Here is a 22,977-nt window from a genome sequence, read left to right as displayed (position 1 = left end):
TGTGTTATTGTTGAAACACTCTTTTGTTTTTTGAATGTATTGTAACAACTGTTGTATTTCCCTTATCGGCCTTTGTTATAATGAGATTATCTTGTTTGACTTTTTCTTTTAGACTATCAATGTGCGTTTTGTCCGCTTTATTACTATTAGATATGTTATCTTGTATTTTTCTGATGTATTGCGGAAGTTTTTTTACAATATCGTGCCTGACTTCTTCTCGTATTTCATGCAGAATTCTTTGTATAGCTAATTCTGTTTCTGCCACAGCAGTTGTGACGTTCTGTAGTATTGAGGTGTTGCTCCAATTATGTTTTTGGTCCTTTGCTTAATATTTCATTTTCTGCTTTGCTGAATACTGTATTCGTGAGGTTTTTTTACAGGTGGGTAAAAATGATGCATTCACTTTCAATAATACGGGTATATATTCACTAACTAATACCTTTAAGAAACATAATATTAAAATAGCTTTTAGAACTACACAAAATAATAGACATATCATATATATAATACCAAATCAGTCAACGGTAATAACAAATATCTTCAGTCAGGAGTCTATCGGATGAATTGCAACAACTGTCTAACAAGTTATGTGGGGCGTACTGGCAGAAATTTCACGATTAGATATAATGAGCATGTCAATGCCATCAAGCATAATCATTTTTCTGCAATAGGACAGCACATGCATGAGTACAAGCACAAATTTACGGATATAGGTAATGATCTGAAAATATTAAGTGCAAAACCCAAAGGTCCTTTACTTAATATACATAACATATGATCAGTATACAAATCCCAACTACAACATTAATGAAATATCTGAAAAAACTAATATTTTTTTAATAAGATTATCCCTATCTTAAAGAAGGACTACGTCAGACTAGTCAACAAACGACGTCATACGCAGGCTACAGCGCAGACAGCGAACTTGCCTGACTACGCCCACACACATGCTGAAACTTCCCCCACTCATCCCTCCGCCCCTCTCACAACAGACAACACCAGAACCATTAGTATGAGATACAATACGCGTCAGACAGCTAAGCAACTCGCATCTCAACCACCCCACAGCAGTAAGTAGATTATTCCAGAGCTTAATACTATCTTACGCAAAGTTTCATTTCTACTAGAATTTCTAATTCAATTCATTCATTCCGACTTACAGATTTTACCAACTTCATAAAAGGGGAAAGGAACCACCAACATTTAAGGCATTTAGAGTGAGAAAATTCCAGAACAACAGCCACAACAGACAGGCCAGAATATGTTCAAGTCAATTAAAAAGTGGTTGAGCCATACGCAAAGTGTATAAGCATTGCATATTAAAGCTTGTAATTTGAATCAATCCATATTATATAAGAAAGTGCTGTCACTATTTGGACTTAAAAGACATTCATATATAACATATCTTACAGTGTGTTAAATATCTAATGTTTTGTGTAAAAGGCAAATTGTGCAGTATTTCAATGTAACAACACAATATAACGCAAGAACTAAGGCCAACAGCTATTTTAGACTTTCAGTGTCACAAAGTACATTAGTCACACTTCATAATATTTTAATGTGAATATGTAAAAATTTTATTGAACTCAACACGCAATTCTAGTCCATTAAGTACAATGTTATACTTCAATATTTTAATGTGAATATGTAATATAATATTTTCTTGTGAAGTCAACACTTAGTATATTTTACTGGTAGCCGATTGCTGTAACATTCACGAATATAAACAAAGCTCATTTCAAATATGACTATACAATTGTAAAATGGGGCTTACTTCAACTGAATAGGCAAAATGCCTATGGTAAACATTTACACTCAATAAGCTTAAAGACGAATTCATTCCGCTACAATTGCATGTCTATATTAAGATATAAGCTTGTTAGTTTGTCACAATTTCAGTTATGGTGTACCGTTTTTAAAAATTTTCTTAGCAAGAGTAAAAATTTTTAAAAATTGTTAAATAATAGAGTATGTCATAAAGATCTTTATGAGGCATAAGGTTCTAATGCAGCTGAGGATGACCTTATAGAGGATCGAAACTGGTCCTAGACATGTGATAATCTGCATTACATGCAAATAAAAAGTATTGATCAGGTGGACTTTTTCTTTTCCTTTTATGACAATTATCGTTGGATTCCCGAATTGTAAGAATTATCGTTGAAATTTGCGTAGTTTCCCCATCGAGAAGCATCACAACTAATGGGTAGAGCTTTTTGTCGTTCTTATCGTTACTGCCGTCTGTTGCCAGGGCAAAGGGTTGAACTTCATTAACTTGGTTACCTTTCCCTCAACTGTAGAAGCCAAAGTTTTAACTAGCGCTCCCGATTTTGTTCTTGCACAACCGTACTTCGAAGCTACTTTTGAACGGGAAACATTTTCTTGAACAAACATCCTGCATGGTCACTGCAGGCTAAAGGCAAGTTGTGTTCAACAAGAAGAGTCGTAAACAACAACTCTGCATTTGTTACTGAGCTTTCATCTTCCGAGGATTTAGCAAAATTGGTTAAATTCTTGTTCATTTCCTTCAGCTTGACTGTATCCATATGTATTTTGCTAGCCACCTGTTTACAACAGTCGTCTCGTCCACTATGCGCAACTGAAAAATCGCGGCTACACACACTACAAAATACGTGTAAAGGAGATCTTGAAGAACGCAGTAAATAGGGCCAAACTTTAGAGTATTCCTCCCCAAATTTTGTAACTATTTTTGGATTCTTACTAGCGTCACTAGTCATGGTAATGTCACCACACATATTTTCCTGCACAAGAAATAGCTTCATTGTTTATTTCAAACCTTTTGCATTTTGTAACACACGCTTAGCATATCCTAGAAATTTGGCAACTAAAAACGCATTAAATACTTCTTAAGCAGTCACGCACACAGTATTCACAATGTAACTGAGTTTGCCACCACTTTGCCGCCAAAACAAAGACAAAAGAACTTGCATACTTGTATAGAAGACTGATCATGTGACGAACAAAACAACTCTGCAAGATATATCACTTCATATATGGCTTTTTTCCCAATACTGGAAGCAAAGCACACACTGCGTTCAGCGCATGAGGACTCTAAATATTCACGAGGGACAGGAATGGGCAGGGGTATAAATGATTACTGAGAAATCTGAAAATAAATATTCTGAGAATTTAAGTTGTAATGGCATTCTTTGTGTAACCGTTCGAACACTTCCTACAGTTACATTTCAACGTCAACAAAAATAGTAATTTGAGGTGTGTCATTTGTAAAGGCGCAACTAAGATGGCTAATTCGTAATTAGTATGATTGAATCGTAATAGTTGGCATCTCTGCTAATGTGCAGCGCGGGGTGAAGTTTGAATTTGTATTATTTCCAATGTCAGCATCCCTTTCTTTCACTAATACAAAGCCTAGGCAATGAATAACGTATCAGTGGATAGGAATATTTACAGACTTCTGACATAGCATACTCAGTTTACGTTAAAACACATTTTTACTTAAAATTTATTTAAAAGGAAAAATTTTAAAAATCAATGCAACGTTCAGCACTGCCATGTGTGTTCTCTCTTTTTATACTTTGTCTTTCTCAACTGGTTGATGTGACATCTACCAACAGGTGTTTATTTTTATTTTTTTAAAAGTTAAATTATGGTTTCCTTCTAGGAATCTTATTTTTGATATAAAGGCCAAAGGCAGGCATTTATAGAAGTGGAGGCACATGCTTCCCCTAGTGCACCATCACTACATTGTCCTAGATAAGAGACTTGCTGTGGTATCTCAACGGCGCACTAGTGGCCAGTATCTTGGAAAGGTGTAGCAATACAATTGATGAGCCCACTGCTACACTGGGGCAAAATGCTGTAAGAAAAAGCCTAAAGAGCTTAAATGCTGTTAAATCACCTTTCAATGGGAGGGGGCAAGAAAAGGTTCATACAGGTTTACTGGTATGACGTTCTTTCACTCATGTATGCAGAATGAAGCTATCCATCAACATAACTCCTAATGCCTTGGGTTATTTTTTATAGTAAGAACTGTTTTTAATCAACTGAGTCCATGATAGTATAAGTAAAGTCGCTCATATACTCTACTAATTAGTAATGGACTTGGATACTAATATCTCTAAACCCTTGGTACATTGTAATGTGCATATTTCTGTTGAGCCAAAACCTCATAAATTCACAACTTTGTTTTGATTTTGCAATGCGTTCAAACAAAACCTTTTTTAACCTGACAATATCTCGTATATTCATTTTCTACAGGGAGAGTTACACAAAAAGTTAGTGCGCTATACACAGGACGTCAGGGGAAGAGACTGCCTGCCGTCCCCTGCTAGACTACCAGTTCACTTTCATTATGGTAGACTAGAAGAAGAGGAGTTTATGTTTTTCAGTGAAGACTATATGAGAACATTTTAAGCCAGCAAACATTTCATGCAACGTCATAAAAGTGGCATACTATTTTAATTTGTACTTATGTGTTTTTTTAATGTGTACTTTCAATGTGTATTTTTATTCATAACTTTTCTACATGATCAAATAATTCTGATTTGAGCTGAAGATGGCCACAAAAGGGCCAAAACATGTCCTGTTTTTTTAATATAATTATTATAATTAAGTATTGTCTGAACTGGTCCTGGTCCGGCCCCGCAGTGTAGGGGGCAATGCGTCCACCTGTCACCGGCGGCCCTGGGTTCCATTCCCGGCCGGATCAGGGGATTTTAATTGTACATGATTAATATGCCTGGCCTGGGGATTGGGTGTCTGTGTCGTCCTTAATGTTCCTTTCCTCACATTGAACACTTTAGAGTTCTGCAATTTCCAAATACACGCAGGTTCATAACATATGGTGCAAAGTAGGGGCAAAAGATCATTTTAGGCCAATGCCCCGAATAAATAGCATTAAAAAATAAAAATAAAATTTAAAAAAATTGTCTGAAGTGTGTTTTAATAGATGGCAAAAAATCAGAATGATTTAGAACAGACAGAGGAGTATGACAAGAAAGTGTCGTTTCATCAGTACTCTTTAATATGGTGAAGGACAACATTATGAGGAAAGCTTGCCAAGGGTCAATAGTAAATGATATGATATGAAAGTATATGCAGATGATGTGATGATGAAAAAAACAACAACTAAATATCTGGCAGAGGGCAACTGAAGAAGCAGGAAGCAGGCATGGAAATAAGTTTAACAAAAAGTAAAGTAAAGAAAATCAGTAGAGAAAACAGAAAAATGAAGATGTTAGGTGGGAAGGAAAAATTTTTAAAGACGTAGATGCTTTTAAATACCTAGCATGTAAGCTAACTGGGAGAGGAAACATCAAGGAAGAAATATTGGGGAGGATAAGAAATTGCTCAAAATTTTCTTTTTTTGCTAGTGGCTCATGCCAATTTCATGAATAAGATTCCTGATGAACACAGGCATTAGTATGAAGAGTGATTGACTGACGGCTTAATCGGAGAAATGTAGTTCATTTTCATTGGTTTTACCGTTCCTTGCAGTGGAAGTTCACGATGGGATTATTGATAACCCACTTCACAGATTGGCACTTTATAAGGTGTAGCTTGTTTGACTTCAAGTAATTTCATGTTTTTTAAGCTATTGTAAATGCCTTTGCTGGCAGGACCTAGTGTTTACAGTGCATTATTTCTTATGGTTTAGGCTAGAGCAATATTGTTACTTTCATTAATCTGTCCCAGTCTTATCCTTGGCTTGACAATATGAAAGTGACTGAGGTATGAGCGATGCTAGTAATGCTATTCTGTATGCAGCCAGTCCCTGCTATGAATGGTGCGAAAATGTTGCTCATAGGGTCAGTTGGTGCACGCATCGCAACCCCTGGCTCAGTGAGGAAAGCAACGGGATACTACCTCAACTCCTTATTTCCCTAGCATGCCTCTAGCTGATGGCGGAGGATCCAATGAGGACGAGTTGCTTAATGTTGTACCGACAGAGATTGGTCTTATGGTGACGATGGGCTAGGAAAGGCCTAGGAGTTGGAAGGAAGCGGCCGTGGCCTTAATTACAGTACAGCCCCAGCATTTTCCTGCGGTGAAAATGGGGAACCCACAGAAAACCATCTTCAGGGCTGTCGACAGTGGGATTCGAACCCATGATCTCCCGAATACAAGCTCACAGCTGCGCATCCCTAAACGTACGGCCAACTCGCCCGGTACTCAAAATTTTATTCCTGTGTATCAGACATAATTAGAATTTGGAAATTACCTACCAAAACAAACATCATGATATGTAACTCACATTATTTGCCAGCAGAGCCTCGGTGGCTCAGATGGCAGCGCGTCGGCCTCTCACCGCTGGATACCGTGGTTCAAATCCCAGTCACTCCACGTGAGATTTGTGCTGGACAAAGCAGGGGCGGGACAGGTTTTTCTCCGGGTACTCTGGTTTTCCCTGTCATATTTCATTCCAGCAACACTCTCCATTATGATTTTATAGTATCTATGTCATTACTGAATCACTTTGGGAGTGGCGACCCCATCGTACTAATAGCCTATACAGTAAAACCTCCCTATAACGGACACCTTCGGGACCGAAAATAATGTCCGTTATGAAGGGGTGTCCGCCCGCGAGAGGTTATGAAACCGGTACCATTAAAAAGTTGGAACACAATAACCCATGTATTGTATGTGTTAACAATTGTATACTGTATAGAGTATTGTACTGCACTGTACAATATACTGCACTGTACTCACATGAGAAAGTTGTAGATGGGCTGCTGCAGCTGCGATGCACTATATTCTATGGAAATCTCTACTGAGCACACTGTACGCTATTACCGTTCACCATGTTAAAATTAAGAAGAACGTATGAGTTTTTGAAACTCAATTTCTAGCACAGTACAGTAAAACATTAGCACTTAAAAAAATCCTTAATGTTCGTTTGTTTTGTCCATTTCGGTTCAGCAATGATGTTTTCACTATGTGCAATTAAATCCTGGGTCAAATTTACACCTTTTTCATCGTTTTGTTTATAATAAAATTCTTTCAGTCGCTTAACAAAGCCGAGAGCCTCACTGTACGAGGTTATTGGCAGCACATTCATTTCCGTATTTTCTTCAAAGTCGTCATTAGCATCACCTTCACTCCCGCTTTCGTCAAAATCTTCATTTTTGTCCTTCTTCCCTTGGATTGACTAAAGAGTCGTTTTCATGTCTCCACAATACCATAAGACGTTCTTTCGCAACTTTTCCACCAGTAAAACGATTTCCTTTGAAATATAAAGTTTTGTTGGGTAAAGCACGGAAAAATAATCCAGTTTCATCGGCATTCAAAATATTTTCCGGAGCATACCCGTCTATGATTGAAAGTGTTTTCTCTTGCCAGGTGTCAACAATCTCCATATTAACACTGGATGATTCTCTGCAAATCACTCTGAAGTTGATACCATGTCGCTTTCTGAATCTTTCTAGCCAGCTATTCGAGGCTTTGAAATCTCCAATTCCTAATTCTGTCGCGAATTCTAATGCTTTTGCTTGTATCACTGGTGCTGACACAGGGACATTCTGACTTTTTATTTTAGCGAACCACTCTAGAGTTGCCTTGTTAATGAGAGCTCCACTACCACTTTGAAACAGTTTAATGTGCTGTTCGTTGCCATTTAAATGCCATTCCTTTACTAGTTCCTCTTGCTTTTTCACAATTTCAGCTGCCTGTTTCTTTCCAATCTTAAACACTTCGGACAGTTTACGCACACCACACTTCTCACGTTTATGATAGTCTATTTTGCCTACCTTTTCTTTTAAAGTTAAAAACTTCCTCGGAGCCATGTTTACACCAACTTACTAACGTAAAATTGAACACATCAAAAGCCCACGAGTCAATGAAAAGTAACTTGACAGTGAAGGTACGAATTCCACCGCTGTCGAACATGTCAGATCACACAACTTCCGGAAGTGATAGCGTAGCTTAGTGTTGCCTTCCAAGAATGTGTACAGACAGGATCAAAAGTTACGGTGTCTGTGATTCTTGGAAGTACCGGCTGTGCAAAAATTAAGCAAATACATACTGTACAGGACATAAATACAGAATTTTTTGAAAAAGAAAGTGTCCGTTAGGAGAGGTTTAATTGGAGTTTCTCGTGGCTATGGTGTGTCCGTGTCCGTAATAAAGGGTGTCCGTATAAGAGGGGTAAATTACTCATACACAACATGGCATTTAATTACGGACCTAGAAAATTGTCCGCCAATGAGGGGTGTCCGCCGGTGAGAGGTGTCCGTTAAGACAGGTTTTACTGTATATGATTCATTCATTATATCCCTGACCCAGTCAAAGACTGGAAAACAGGTTGTAAGTTTTCATTCATTATTTGCCAATATTGACCTACGGATCAAAATGTTGGACTTGGACAAAAAAAGATCCGAGTAAATTACAAGTGAAAGAGCTGCACTTTCTGTGAGGGATCTTGCGTAAAATGAGGAGGAACAAGATTAGAAATTAAACAATATGAAATATGCTACAGATAAACCCCCTAAAAGAAACTATGGAAAGAAATGGGCCATGTCAAAAGAATGAGGCAAGAAAGATTACCCAGGAGAACTATGGAATGGACAGAATCTGGAAGAAGACCAATTGGAAGACCACGGACAAGGTGAAGGGATCAGGTGGAGGATAACGTAAATCGTACAGGACTACAATGAGAGACAGCGATGAACGACAGACTGTGGGAAATAAGAGAAGATTGGAAGAGGCTCTGTGAATGACCTGCACAAGAAGAAGGAGAAGAAGAGGAATAATTAGAAGAAGAATTGAATACGTGGAACTTTATAATAAATTCTTTTTAAGAATTATTGAATTCATCAACATAATATTACTGACTAAGAAATAGTACCAACTGTCTAAAAACATACAAGATGTGTACTGCAAGAACCTGAAAATGTATTGCTGTAGTATCGGCTGAGGGTCTGCATGATGTCATTGCCCTGAGATGTCCATGGAGCTGTTTTGCGGTATGTCTTGATGCGGTGGACGAGCTGCGAACCCCCGTATTGCAGAGCCAAAGTGTCCCCGTGGTCTTCATACAGCTCTTCCAACATGCGAACGCAATCAGAGTCGAAGTCAAGCTTGGGTGACTTGGATAACCCCAAGGCACAGAGCTGGGAGAAAAACAAACACCACTGTTACAAGTGATACGCCCAGTTGCCAAGTGCAAAGAGCACCGAGAACCAGCTCCAAATGGGCTTCAGTCACCTTGACCATATCACCAATGATGACATAGGACAGAAGAAGGGTGTGACACCAATCAATGAAACATTTTAAGAAAGATGTCTTTGCTGGTATAGCAGCAGGACGTACTGTAGACAGTATTGCACACAACTTAAAATTGCAAGCTATCAACTTCATGATCGGTAATGATGTCTAATATATTTGATAAATTGAAATTAAATATCTTGACCTGTCTCAGTCTCATCCTTGGCTTTGACAATATGAAAGTGACCGAGGTATGAGTGATGCTAGTAATACCATTGCTTATGCAGCCAGTCCCTGTTATGAATGATGTGAAATTATCGCTCTTAGGGTTGGTTGGTGCATGCATTAAGGGTTATAAATTTCATGTTGTTGGTCCATATTGAACTGAGAATAACATATGAGTAACAACACAGTAAAGGTTTCCACCTATTCAATACAAAATATTATTGAATAGGTGGAAACCTTTACTGTGTTGTTACTCATATGTTATTGGTGCATGCATTTCAGTGGGCTGGGCAGACTGATATGTAATAGCAGCGGCTGGCTCGGTGAGGAAAGCGACGGGAAACTACCTCACTCCTCATTTCCCTAGTACGCCTCTTCAGTGACGCCTCGGCTATTTATGACAGCTGTTGGCGGAGCTGCAGAGGATCAAACCAGCCTTCGGGCTGAATACCCAACACAACACACACTCCACTTTATCAATACTATATATTTATTGCCTTAAGCAATTTCTTCAGTTAGTAGTACGTTTCATTTTTAGGGTGGAGGGGAAAAGGGGTTGGTTGTGGGAGAATTAATCGTAGACTCTACCAACTTTGAGAATTCTCAACAGCACAGTGCAGCAAGAAAATATATATATAACGCTTTGATCAATAGTAATTACGGAACATATGCTTTTACAAAGAACTTTTTGATGAACATTATGACCAACTGTCACAGTTTTTATAAGAAAGCATTTAAAGTTGGTAGATACCAGCACGATTAATTCTCCCACAACCAAACCCCTTGCCCCCTCCAACCCCCTATTTAGATCATTACATCATTACCTTAATAAACAATAGTTTTTAAGCTTTTATGCAGGTTTTTAGACATTTTCAGAAAAGCTATGTTTTAGTACATTTTTATTGTTTTCACCTAAGCAAGGACACTTGTAGCTGATGACGTTCGTACAAAAACGAAGCATGTGCTACTAATGGAAGAAATTGCTTAAGGCAATAAATATACAGTAGAAGTCCATTATAGCGAGAATTCACAACAATTCGTTATATCCGATTTTTTATAAAATTCGGAAAACCCCCCATACATTAAAATCGGTATGAAACGGCAATCAGTTTGTTCAAAATTTGCATTTCCGCGGATGATATCCACACTACGACTTGTTTGTTATTTTTTGAAATCCGATACTACTTGAAAGTGTGTTTATTTTCATTCTGAAAAAAAAAATACAGTTTCGTATTTCTCCGAATCCAGGACGAACCCCACTCTTTCCTTCAAAATTTTTAATCATGCTAAAAAAAGTGCGTTGTAAAATCAGATGAATGCCTTTGTTGTACAGTACGCATTTTTACACAATTTTGAGACGCCGAACATTGTCTTTCCTTACGGCGCATTTTTTGCGGCTGCACAATTATTCTTTATTTCCGCGGGTTTAATGATCATTAACTTAAAATTGGCATCAAAATACTGAAGAGAACCTGTTGAAAATTTGCCAGCAATACCTATTCCATGCGTCTCTAGAATACGGTGATCCGTCAGGAAAATATTCTTGCCGTCTATAAAAACTTTTACGGTATTTTTACTCAGCGTCATATATAACCGGCTACCGCTACACGCACGTCTCGCTTGCCGGGTTTGGCCAACTTCAACGGATAGCTAGGCCTAATCGCGGACGTTGAAGGTCAACGAACGAGTTTATTTCGCCAAGGTATGGCCTTTCCGCCCTTGCGTTTTTCGTGCACATACCTCACAATTTCATTTTCGAATTCTTTAAAGCGTCCTTGTTGCGGATCACTGAATACATTTTTTGTATCTTTGTCTTCGCACTGACCCCAAATATTGACTTAGTTAGGCCTACGCCATATTTTCTTGCGGCTGCACAATTATTCTATATTTCCGAGTGTTTAATAACCATTACCGCTAACTTAAAATTGGCATAATATCGACGAGAACCCGTTCACAATTTGCCGGCAATACCCGTTCCACGTATCTTTACGATTATCCACCACGAAAATATTCTTGCTGTCTATAAAACTTAATTTTACTAGAGTCAGGTACAGTAGACGCATTATAACTCTGCCACTGTGTAGCCGTGGCCTTTCTACGAATTCGAAGGCTCGCATGTTTTGATGCCATTCTGCAGATTTGAGAAACGTTTTTGTAGAGGCTAATAGAATGCCATTCTCTCTTCACTATTTCCCGAGATCCAGTGACGTTACACACAGGCACTGTACAACCGGTTGTCACGGCTAGCGATGTATACAGTAAATAATATATAAATTCTTTCAAGGTCCACCTATTCAATACAATGACATTTTATTGTGATTTAATCACATGTCAAATAGTCAAATGGTACTAGTTTCGGCATCTATGTGCCATCATCAGCCTTGAGTACAAATTAAAACAAGGTATATATTCCTAAAACATCTAAAACACATTTTAACTCATTATAAAATAACATACAATTAATGTGGTGATACATGAAATACGATAAAATTATGATACAATTGGTGTGATATAAAATTCTTAAAATTCCGGCTGTTCGTTACATAATTCAGTCTGTGTGCATCCGGGATAAGTGACTTTTTGCAGTTGTATGCTGTCTATGTGAATGACATTTGTTCCTTTAGATATTAGGTGGTTCCAAGGAAGTTTACTTTGATCATATAAGATCGTGATGTAATTAGAGATGAATTTCCACTTCAATTTGAACCTGAAGGAGAAAATAGCCAAGTTAGATGTTGAAAGCAATGTATGGAAGTTACTAGAAACATTAGAATCGTTGAATGATGATGATGATGATGATGATGAAAGGAACAAATGTCATTCACATAGACAGGATACAACTGCAAAAATTCACTTATCCCGGATGCACACAGACTGAATTATGTAACGAACAGCCGGAATTTTAAGAATTTTATATCACACCAATTCTATCATAATTTTATCGTATTTCGTGTATCACTACATTAATTGTATGTTATTTTATAATGAGTTAAAATGTGTTTTAGATGTTTTAGGAATATATATCTTGTTTTAATTTGTACTCAAGGCTGATGATGGCACATAGATGCCGAAACTAGTACCATTTGACTATTTGACATGTGATTAAATCACAATAAAATGTCATTGTATTGAATAGGTGGACCTTGAAAGAATTTATATATTATTTACTGTAATCCCACTTCAATACGGAACCAATGAAATTCATAACTATAGAGCGATGTATAATAAAGAAGCAGTCGCTTATTGTCAACGAATTTTGTATGTGCGTGCGGGGATGAAAATAAGCAACGTGGATGCCGCAAGGGTTGCCAGTGGTATTCATTACTGTTAGGCCATGAATGCAAGACAACTCTTAATTTTTCGCATAGGATTCTGAGGAAGAAAACGTCATCTTGGATTAGGAGAAATGCGGTATCACTCCAGAGTTTTCTTCTTCAAATGGCGTCACCTAACCTAACTGTGTCATGAAAACATATTTGATACATATGTAGAGCAATGAGTTATCCTCGCTAAAAATTTACATGTGAATAGCCTTTCCGAAACGTAACTAGACGCGAGAAAATATGAACTATCCTCTGAAATCAGTTATGTACTCTGCCATATCTTGAGGTGTATCACATTCTTACTTAATTTCAGTAGGCCTATATAACATTAAACTTAAGAGATCGGTTACTTCAGCCGTTATTTTTAACTAGTTAACAACTGCTATTGGCCACGTTATTTACGCATTTATTACGAAAACTAGTTATTCTATTTCATTCGAATTTTCTTTAGAGAATAGCAGTCGTTGAGTATTACTGATCAACTACAACATCGCATTCGAATGTCGACGAGAGAGCTTGCAAATGTACATAATGAGAAAACTATACCGTACCATAGATGATCGATCGCATTTTGTGGCAAAAGTTTCGGTTTCCTTATTCAAACAGCGTCACTTATCCTAACTTAACCGTACTATACATATGATGAAAACATACTTCAAGCGCCACTAGAGAAATTATAAACCTTCTCGCTATAAATTTACATGATGATAAACTTTCCCTAATTTAACCAGACGCAAGAAAATATAAACTAACCTGTGAAATCAATTATGCACTCTGCCATATCTCGAGGTGTATCTCATTTTTACTTAATTGCAGTATTTAGCATTAAAATTAAGCAATTGTTTAGTCAGCCTTTATTTTTAATGAGTTAAGAACTGTTATTGGACATGTTATTTACACATTTACTAAGAAAATACGTTCTCTTCCATTTTGAATTTTCTTTACGGAAGAGCAGTCGATGGGTATTACTAATAGACTCCGACATCGCCTTCAAATGTCGACGAGAGAACTCGCTAGTGGACACAGCGAGGAAACAATGCAAAGATAATCGATTGCATGCATCATAATGGCTGGTGTACATAAATATCGATAACGGAAAAAATCGCGCGCGCTTAACCGCTCGTAATAACGGATGCATCAGTGATAGGGCTCTCGCTGTAACCGAAGGATAATATACAGTTTAACATAGGAATTTTGAAGGGACATCAAAATATTGTCGGTATAATGGGGTTCTCGTTATAAGCAGTACTCGCTATAGCGGACTTCTACTGTATAGTATCGATAAGGTGGAATAAATATTTAATTTTAATTTATCAAATACACAACTTAAAAGTCTACAAAAATAGCAAGACTATAAACATAGACCTAAGAAAGATGAACTTATGTTCAGCTAACGCCTTATACCATATTTACTGGTAATTAAACATCCTGTGGAACAAACATCAAAACGTAGTAATATAAATGTTCTGCAGTTTTTCTTCCAAATCTCACTAGAACTTCAAACTACTATATTTATTGGAAAAGAGGTGTGTGACTGAACAAACACTATAAAAAAGTATTGAATGAGATGACGACCAATATATCACCATTTACATTAATTTACAAATTATACACACGCAAAATAGGTACATTTCCAGACGCTCTGAAATACTAGGCGGCACGGCCCGGAGGGTAAGGGTTAGCTGGTGGCATACAAGGCGGGAAGTGATGTCATCACCTGTCGACAGGTCACTGAGACTGGGAACATGTAGTATGCTTCTGACTGACACACAGTTCCTTCCCTGTCATCTGAAGTAAAGCCACAAAAAGCGAGACAACTACACCAGAAAGACTCCAATTTCCTAATTTCCTATTTTCAGCAAAATAAGAAATAAAGCCATGATGCATCATTATGCAGACTTTTTATTTTCATTAGCATCAAAATATAAAGTGTCCTTTACTAATACATATTTAGGGTTGTCAGTACTATACTGATAAATAAAATGTTATATATAGCAATGATATTTCTGGCTAGATTCCAGCTATTCATAAGTTAGAACCTGCCAGAAAAACCACTAGCTGCTGTTGCTAACTTAACATTAAAAGCCTCCAGATCTAATGGGAAAACACTAGGCCCACGCACAACTACATGTTCCCTTCATAGCAACCCCATCAGATTCACATATATTTGTAATAGTTCGCACATTTATTTCCTTTCAGTTGCCAGGCATTTGTTATCTCCTCGTTAGCAGCAAACTGATGCCAACATTGAAAACTAGGTGAACCAGGAGCGAGTTGCCAATTTCTTACCCCAAAATTTTTAAAAGATATGCGGGGATTATTCGCATAAATACGGTATTTAGCCACTAACCTGTAAGGGATTAATATGGTACAATAATTTTATTTCTCTAGCTCCTTATGGACTCAGTCATCATCTTTAAGTGGTTGAATATTCTTTCTTGATTCGTTATGCCCAACTAAGGAGCACGTTTGCACTTATTAGTACTCTTTTCTTGTTTTCCTTCTTCTTTTCCTACTATCTCTTCATCCTCTCGCTGTGTTCTTTTTTTACGTTGTTCAGTCCATATTGTATTTAGTCAGGTGGGCTTTATAGAAAATTTGTGTGAATTAAGGTTTTGAATTTTATTCTATCTTGAATAATTTCTTCATCAATGCCAATTTCATTTAGGCCTTCACTGATTTCTTTTAGCCAATTACTGTGATTTTTCATTGATAAGGTTAAATTTAAAATGTTCCTTGTGAGCCTGTTGTTATCCATTCTATGTAAGTGACCATAAAATTGTAATCGCCGTTTCCTGATTATATCTGTGAGTTTTTCTGTACCTCGATAGATTTCATGTGATTTCTTTTTCATCCAAATTCCATTTTTGCATTTTGGTTCTAAGATTTTCCTGAGGATTTTTCTTTCTTGTTTCTCGATCAACTTTATTTGAGATTTACCACCAGTTATAATAGTTTCAGATGTATGAAGTGCTTCTGTTTTAACTACTGTGTTTTAATGTCATAATTTTGGCTTTTTTGATATAGTTCTTTTATTGTATCTGTACTAGTATGCTCTTTGACGTTTTGCAATTCTTTCTATGTTAGCTTGCTGATTTAACCCCGCTGGTTCAATAATTTCCCCCAGATACTTACATTTGTCTACTTGAGCAATATTTCCATATTTGGCAATTAATGGCTGACTGTTGAAACCTGATCTAGTCCCTTCCACATACTTTGTCTTTTCATAAAAAATTTGGAGTCCTGTTTATGCTGCTATTTCATGGAGTTTTTCTACAGACTGGATTGCTTCCTGTCTGTTGTTGGATACGAGAGCAATGTCATCAGCAAATGTTAGGCAATTTTGTTTTGGATACATCTACCAATATTTATACCTTTAGTTTCAGTTTGCCATATCCAGAACTAAATTAAACAGTAAGGGAGATAATTCATTCCCTTGTCTGACTCTTTCTCATAAAAATTTTACTTTCGATGTTGTGTTGGTCAATGTTTGCTTGATCAATTCTCTTGTTTCCTTGCCAACTTGGAATTCCTCTAACAAGTTAAACACTGTCTGTCGGCCTACAGAGTCGTATGCCTTTTTGAAGCCAATACATGTGACTACTGTATGTCTAGTTTTTTGAATTTGAAGAATGGTTTTTAACCCTTTTGATGCCAGGCTGTAATGTAGTGGTTGCCCTAAGAATGCCAAGACAATTTTAATGAAAATTCACACACTAAGGAAAAATATTCTCCTACTTATATTTTTGGAGGTTAATCCCTGTTCTTTCTTTTCACAGCACACAGGTGAATAGAAAACACATGAGTGTCACTATAATTGCAATAGTTTTTCATTTTCTTAATTTAAAAAAGTTTGAATTTTCTATTATATTTTGAAAATATTAAATTTGAAATTGAAGACATGCTCGCAAAAATGGTCTAACCCTCACTTTGCTTGAAAGGAGAAAATTTAAGTTTTGCAAACGGAACAAAAAAAATATACTGCATTAATTTTACCTGGTGTATTGCACATCAAATCAAAGTATACATTCAGGAAAATCTTTTCATAGCAATTTTAAGTTATTTTATTGCAGACTAGCGATGCAGTAGCTAAATGAACTTAAGGGAAGTTGTATACTCAATGTACATGTGTTAGTTTTGTAACATACCTATCTGACTTTGTGATAAATGGAAGGGAAATACAAATAATTCTGGCAATAAATTATATAATATAGATAAGGAAAGTGTTGTTACAAACAAATAATACATAATATATCAACAAATGCAATAATGAGGTTGGCCTACAGGTACTTAATCCTGTACCTTAACCTATTCATAATCAGGAATATCAAAAAGTGGATCGTCTTCTTCTTGAATGGGACTACATGCATTGGAAGCAAGATTTCTGTAGTATGCATGATACAGAGGGGGTATGTAATCCAACAAGTCTAAAATATCCTTGATTTTGGCTGGAAGTACAGGCCTAGGTCTGTCATACTTGCATGGTAGGTGTTCAATACCGAATGATGGTCTACCAGGTACTTTTTTCTGAGATCTACAGAATCATACTCTTCAATAGAAGAGTATGAGTACTTGAAAAGTAACCTAAACCTAAATGGATCGTCTTTACTGATTTTACAACATGTAATCTTGTTTAATAATACCTTTTGCTTTGAATCAGAGACTGTTCTTTTCGTTATCTTATCCAGTAAAGGCGAAGCAGTGATAAACATGTCACGTGTCATCTTTACCACTGCAAACGGCTTCTTAACCTTAGTCTTCCTAACAAGTTTCATCCATTGATCTGGAATGTAAATTGATGACACTTGCCTCTTTTTCTTCTCTATAAGGCCAAAGTCTCCATCAAATGGCAAATACGTGTGACCTGGCACTAAATATTTATGTTCTATTATATTAAATCTTCCAGTCTGGACTAAAAACATCCAAAAGCTAACTAAAGAAAAGTTCTTGTTTTGACCAAAACAAGAATCAGAATATACTATCAGGTGGTTAACATTATCAGGCACGGAAGTCATAACATAATGCCGAAGGCATGAGATTATATCATCGGCCCCCCTTCCCGCTACATCCTCAGACCACATAAACATTGTTGCAGCGTTATTTGCAACATTGTGAATACCAAAATTCAAAGTCCAAAACTGACGTTTATAAAATATTATCCCTACACTCAAGTGGGGAGTGGGGAGACATTGCTGCATGTCAAAAGCAATCGCATGAACAGTGCTGTCTTCCTCAGCTAGTTGTGTGTCTGCTTTTAACTGCTCATAGGCCGAAGATAAGGTATAATATATTAGATAGTATCTTGCCAGTTATATTCGTGTTTTCTTCGTGTACGGCAATCCTTTTGATACTTAAGCATTTAACCAAACGCAGTGTAGTGTAGTGTAGATACATTGTAGTATAGATACAGTACATTTAGATAGTGCCGTATCTTGCGTGCTATATTCGTGTGTTATCTTTCGTGTATATCTATTAGACCGTAATACTAATAATAATTTGTCTAAGCATTTAGCTTCGTTGGTAATCTTTAGTACAGTAGTTCTTGCAAATTTCATTTCTGTTGTGCTTAGTAGTGACATACGGTACGGTACCGGTATCGTAATTAGGATACGTCTGAAAGTAGTTTAAAAATTACTGTAGTGTACTGTACAGTAGTATACGAGTAATATCCTATTAGAATTTAGTGTGCTTATTTTATTATTGTAAAATATTTGTACTGGTGTGGTAGAGGTATCCGTAGAAACTCTTACTAAAATATTGTTGAAATTAGGATAGGCTTAATTGCAGTTTGGAATTGTGTAGTTCTTGTGTATTACTTTCCATATTCAGTAATTAACAGCAGCTTTTATCCTGTTAGGGGTTGTAGGATAAAAAAAAAAAAATATTAAAAAAATAGAGCACGACTAAGTAGTATTGTAGTGTAGTCGTATATTAATTACCTTATTGTTGTGTAATATCCCAGACAATATATCCCTCCGTTCATTTATTTTTTTGCAAATAAGTTATTTTATTTTTTAATTTAAAATTTTCCCCCCGTAAAGAATGGCTAAGGAGCGCGAGTGTACTTATTGTGGGTGTGGTGAGGCATTGAGGGGTATGAGGGAGGAGTTGGAAAGTTTGAGGGAGATAATTAGGATTCTCACAGAAGACGGGAAGGAAGATAGGACTCCCTCAAACAATGTACAGGTTACAGTAGGTGTACAAGAGGGAGGGGAAGGAAAGGGAGGAGTTGTAGAAGACAGGTGGTCTAATGTTCTAAGGGGAAGGAGATTGCAGGCCAAGGGCTCTATTCAGGATCAGAATTCAGGACAGGTGTCTGTGCGAAATCGGTACGAGTCACTCCAGGTAGAACAACAGAGGGAAGATGAGGGACAGGGAACTGTTGCTGAGATGCGTGGAAGTAGGAGGAAGGGAAAAGGTAGGAAAGGGAAATGTAGAGTAGGGGATAGGAAAAGACAGGTGGAACAGGGTCATGGGAAGGAGAAAAGGGAGGAGGAAGTAGCTTCTGCAGCTATCAGGAAAGATAGGGCTGACCAAGAGGGGAGGGGATCAAATGAGGTGGGTAGGGTTGAGGCTCTGGTCATGGGGGATTCCATCGTTAGACACGTGGGGAAAGTGTGTGTGGAGCAAAGGGAACCAGGGTAGAATGTTATCCAGGAATTAGGTTAAGGCAGATGTTGAGGAAAGTAGAAGAGAGGGAGGAGGGGAAGGAGAAGGTGGTAGTGTTTCACGTTGGAACCAACAACGTAAGGCAAGCTGATATAAGTACCAACATAGTTGGAGATGTGTGGGATCTGGTAAATGCAGCACGGGTGAAGTTTAAGAAAGCGGAGATTGTTATTAGTCGAATACTGTGTAGGAGGGATACTGACTGGAGGGTGATTGGGGATTTAAATGAGACTAAGGAGTGGGTATGTGGGAAACTGGGAGTGAAATTTCTAGACCCTAATGGGTGGGTAGGAGAAAGGGATCTGCGCTCGGATGGCCTTCATTTAAACCGGAGTGGTACGTATAAGTTAGGAAATTTGTTTGGAAGGGTAATAGGGAGGTACATTCAGGGAAACGGGATGGCCTAGGGAGCGGTGATAAGGGAACAGGGAACTGGAAATCAAGTAGGGATGACATAAAATTGTTAGTGTTGAACTGTAGAAGTATTGTAAAGAAAGGAATAGAATTAAGTAATTTAATAGATATATATTTACCAGATATTGTAATAGGAGTTGAATCATGGCTGAGAAATGATATAATGGATGCAGAAATTTTCTCAAGGCACTGGAGTGTGTATCGTAGAGATAGGATAGGAAAGGTGGGAGGGGGAGTTTTCATTCTGGTGAAAGAAGAATTTGTAAGCTACGAAAAAGTTAAAGATGGGACACATGAAATTCTAGGTGTAAGGCTCATTTCTAAAGATAATAGGCAACTTGATATATTTGGAGTGTACAGATCGGGAAAGGGTAGCACTGATGCGGATTCGGAATTATTTGATAGGATAGTCAGCTATGTGGGAAACGACATGGAAAGAAATGTGATTGTAGCGGGAGATCTGAATTTGCCAGATGTCAATTGGGAAGGAAATTGCGAACGACAGGAAGCATGACCAACAAATGGCAAATAAGTTAATATGGGAATAACAGCTGATTCAGAAAGTGATGGAACCAACCAGAGGGAAAAATGTTTTGGATGTGGTGCTGATAAAACCAGATGAGCTCTATAGGGAAACTGAAGTAATAGATGGTATTAGTGATCATGAAGCTGTTTTTGTGGTAGTTAAAAAAAATGTGATAGAAAGGAAGGTCTTAAAAGTAGGACTGTTAGGCAGTACCATATGGCTGATAAAGCAGGTATGAGGCAGTTTCTAAAGAGTAACTATGATCGGTGGAAAACGGTAAATAAAAATGTAAACAGACTCTGGGATGGGTTTAAAGAAATTGTTGAGGAATGCGAAAACAGGTTTGTACCATTAAGGGTGGTAAGGAATGGTAAAGACCCACCTTATTATAATAGAGAAAAAAAGAGACTAAGAAGGAGGTGCAGACTGGAAAGAAATAGAGTTAGAAATGGCTGTGGAAGTAAGGAGAAATTGAAGGAACTTACTAGAAAATTGAATCTAGCAAAGAAGGCAGCTAAGGATAACATGATGGCAAGCATAATTGGCAGTCATACAAATTTTAGTGAAAAATGGAAGGGTATGTATAGGTATTTTAAGGCAGAAACAGGTTCCAAGAAGGACATTCCAGGAATAATTAATGAACAAGGGGAGTGTGTATGTGAGGATCTTCAAAAGGCAGAAGTATTCAGTCAGCAGTATGTAAAGATTGTTGGTTACAAGGATAATGTCGAGATAGAGGAAGAGACTAAGGCCAAAGAAGTAATAAAATTTACGTATGATAACAATGACATTTACAATAAGATACAAAAGTTGAAAACTAGAAAAGCGGCTGGAATTGATCAGATTTCTGGGGATATACTAAAGACAATGGGTTGGGATATAGTACCATATCTGAAGTACTTATTTGATTATTGTTTGGCCGAAGGAGCTATACCAGATGAATAGAGAGTTGCTATAGTAGCCCCTGTGTATAAAGGAAAGGGTGATAGACATAAAGCTGAAAATTACAGGCCAGTAAGTTTGACATGCATTGTATGTAAGCTTTGGGAAGGCATTCTTTCTGATTATATTAGACATGTTTGTGAAATTAATAACTGGTTCGATAGAAGGCAATTCGGTTTTAGGAAAGGTTATTCCACTGAAGCTCAACTTGTAGGATTCCAGCAAGATATAGCAGATATCTTGGATTCTGGAGGTCAAATAGACTGTATCGCAATTGACATGTCTAAAGCATTTGATAGGGTGGATCATGGGAGACTACTGGCAAAAATGAGTGCAATTGGACTAGACAAAAGAGTGACTGAATGGGTTGCTATATTTCTAGAAAATAGATCTCAGAGAGTTAGAGTAGGTGAAGCTTTGTCTGACCCTGTAATAGTTGAGAGGGGAGTTCCTCAGGGCAGTGTTATCGGACCTTTATGTTTTCTTATATATATAAATGATATGAGTAAAGGAGTGGAATCGGAGGTAAGGCTTTTTGCGGAAGATGTTATTCTCTATAGAGTGATAAATAAGTTACAAGATTGTGAGCAACTGCAACGTGACCTCGAAAATATTGTGAGATGGACAGCAGGCAATGGTATGTTGATAAACGGGGCTAAAAGTCAGGTTGTGAGTTTCACAAATAGGAAAAGTCCTCTCAGTTTTAATTACTGCATTGATGGGGTGAAAGTTCCTTTTGGGGATCATTGTAAGTATCTAGGTGTTAATATAAGGAAAGATCTTCACTGGGGTAATCACATAAATGGGATTGTAAATAAAGGATACCGATCTCTGCACATGGTTATGAGGGTGTTTAGGGGTTGTAGTAAGGATGTAAAGGAGAGTGCATATAAGTCTCTGGTAAGACCCCAACTAGAGTATGGTTCCAGTGTATGGGACCCTCACCAGGATTACCTGATTCAAGAACTGGAAAAAATCCAAAGAAAAGCAGCTCGATTTGTTCTGGGTGATTTCCGACAAAAGAGTAGCGTTACAAAAATGTTGCAATGTTTGGGTTGGGAAGAATTGAGAGAAAGAAGAAGAGCTGCTCGACTAAGTGGTATGTTCCGAGCTGTCAGCGGAGAGATGGCGTGGAATGACATTAGTAGACGAATAGGTTTGAATGGCGTCTATAAAAGTAGGAAAGATCACAATATGAAGATAAAGTTGGAATTCAAGAGGACAAACTGGGGCAAATATTCATTTATAGGAACGGGAGTTAGGGATTGGAATAACTTACCAAGGGAGATGTTCAATAAATTTCCAATTTCTTTGAAATCATTTCAGAAAAGGCTAGGAAAGCAACAGATAGGGAATCTGCCACCTGGGCGACTGCCCTAAATGCAGATCAGTATTGATTGATTGATTGACTCTGATTTTCGTTTATGCAGCTCTAACTTACATTCCAGATCCTTTTTTTTTTTTTTCAGAGGATCATTCTCTGTTGAAATTTGAATGTTTAAACTGTCACATATTTTACATGTATCACTACGAGGTGCTTAGAACGACAAATTATAATATTTACAGAAAATCTTTCTGTAAATGGCAAGGCTAACTGGTGTCCTATTTTCCTGGGTGCACTTGTCCATATAAAGGTTATACAAAACACTAATATTGAGTTCTCCACTTAAGTACTTCATGTTAGGATTCTTTATCAGA

General features: G+C 37.4%; 1 protein-coding gene across 2 annotated transcripts in view; it reads right to left on the bottom strand.

Annotated features, from left to right (window-relative positions):
* FIG4 (polyphosphoinositide phosphatase FIG4) overlaps nt 1-22,977 on the bottom strand; it is a 171,862-nt gene that overhangs the window by 57,791 nt on the left and 91,094 nt on the right. For both annotated transcript variants that reach the window (XM_068225673.1, XM_068225674.1), the window contains one exon: nt 8,861-9,086. In XM_068225673.1, coding sequence (XP_068081774.1) covers nt 8,861-9,086 — 226 coding nt within the window. The remainder of the gene's footprint in view (nt 1-8,860; nt 9,087-22,977) is intronic.

The sequence above is a fragment of the Anabrus simplex genome, chromosome 1, assembly GCF_040414725.1.
Source record: "Anabrus simplex isolate iqAnaSimp1 chromosome 1, ASM4041472v1, whole genome shotgun sequence".
In the NCBI taxonomy this organism is placed as follows: Eukaryota; Metazoa; Arthropoda; class Insecta; order Orthoptera; family Tettigoniidae; genus Anabrus; species Anabrus simplex.
Note: the sequence above shows the minus strand (reverse complement) of the source record. Positions and strands in the feature narration are given on the sequence as shown.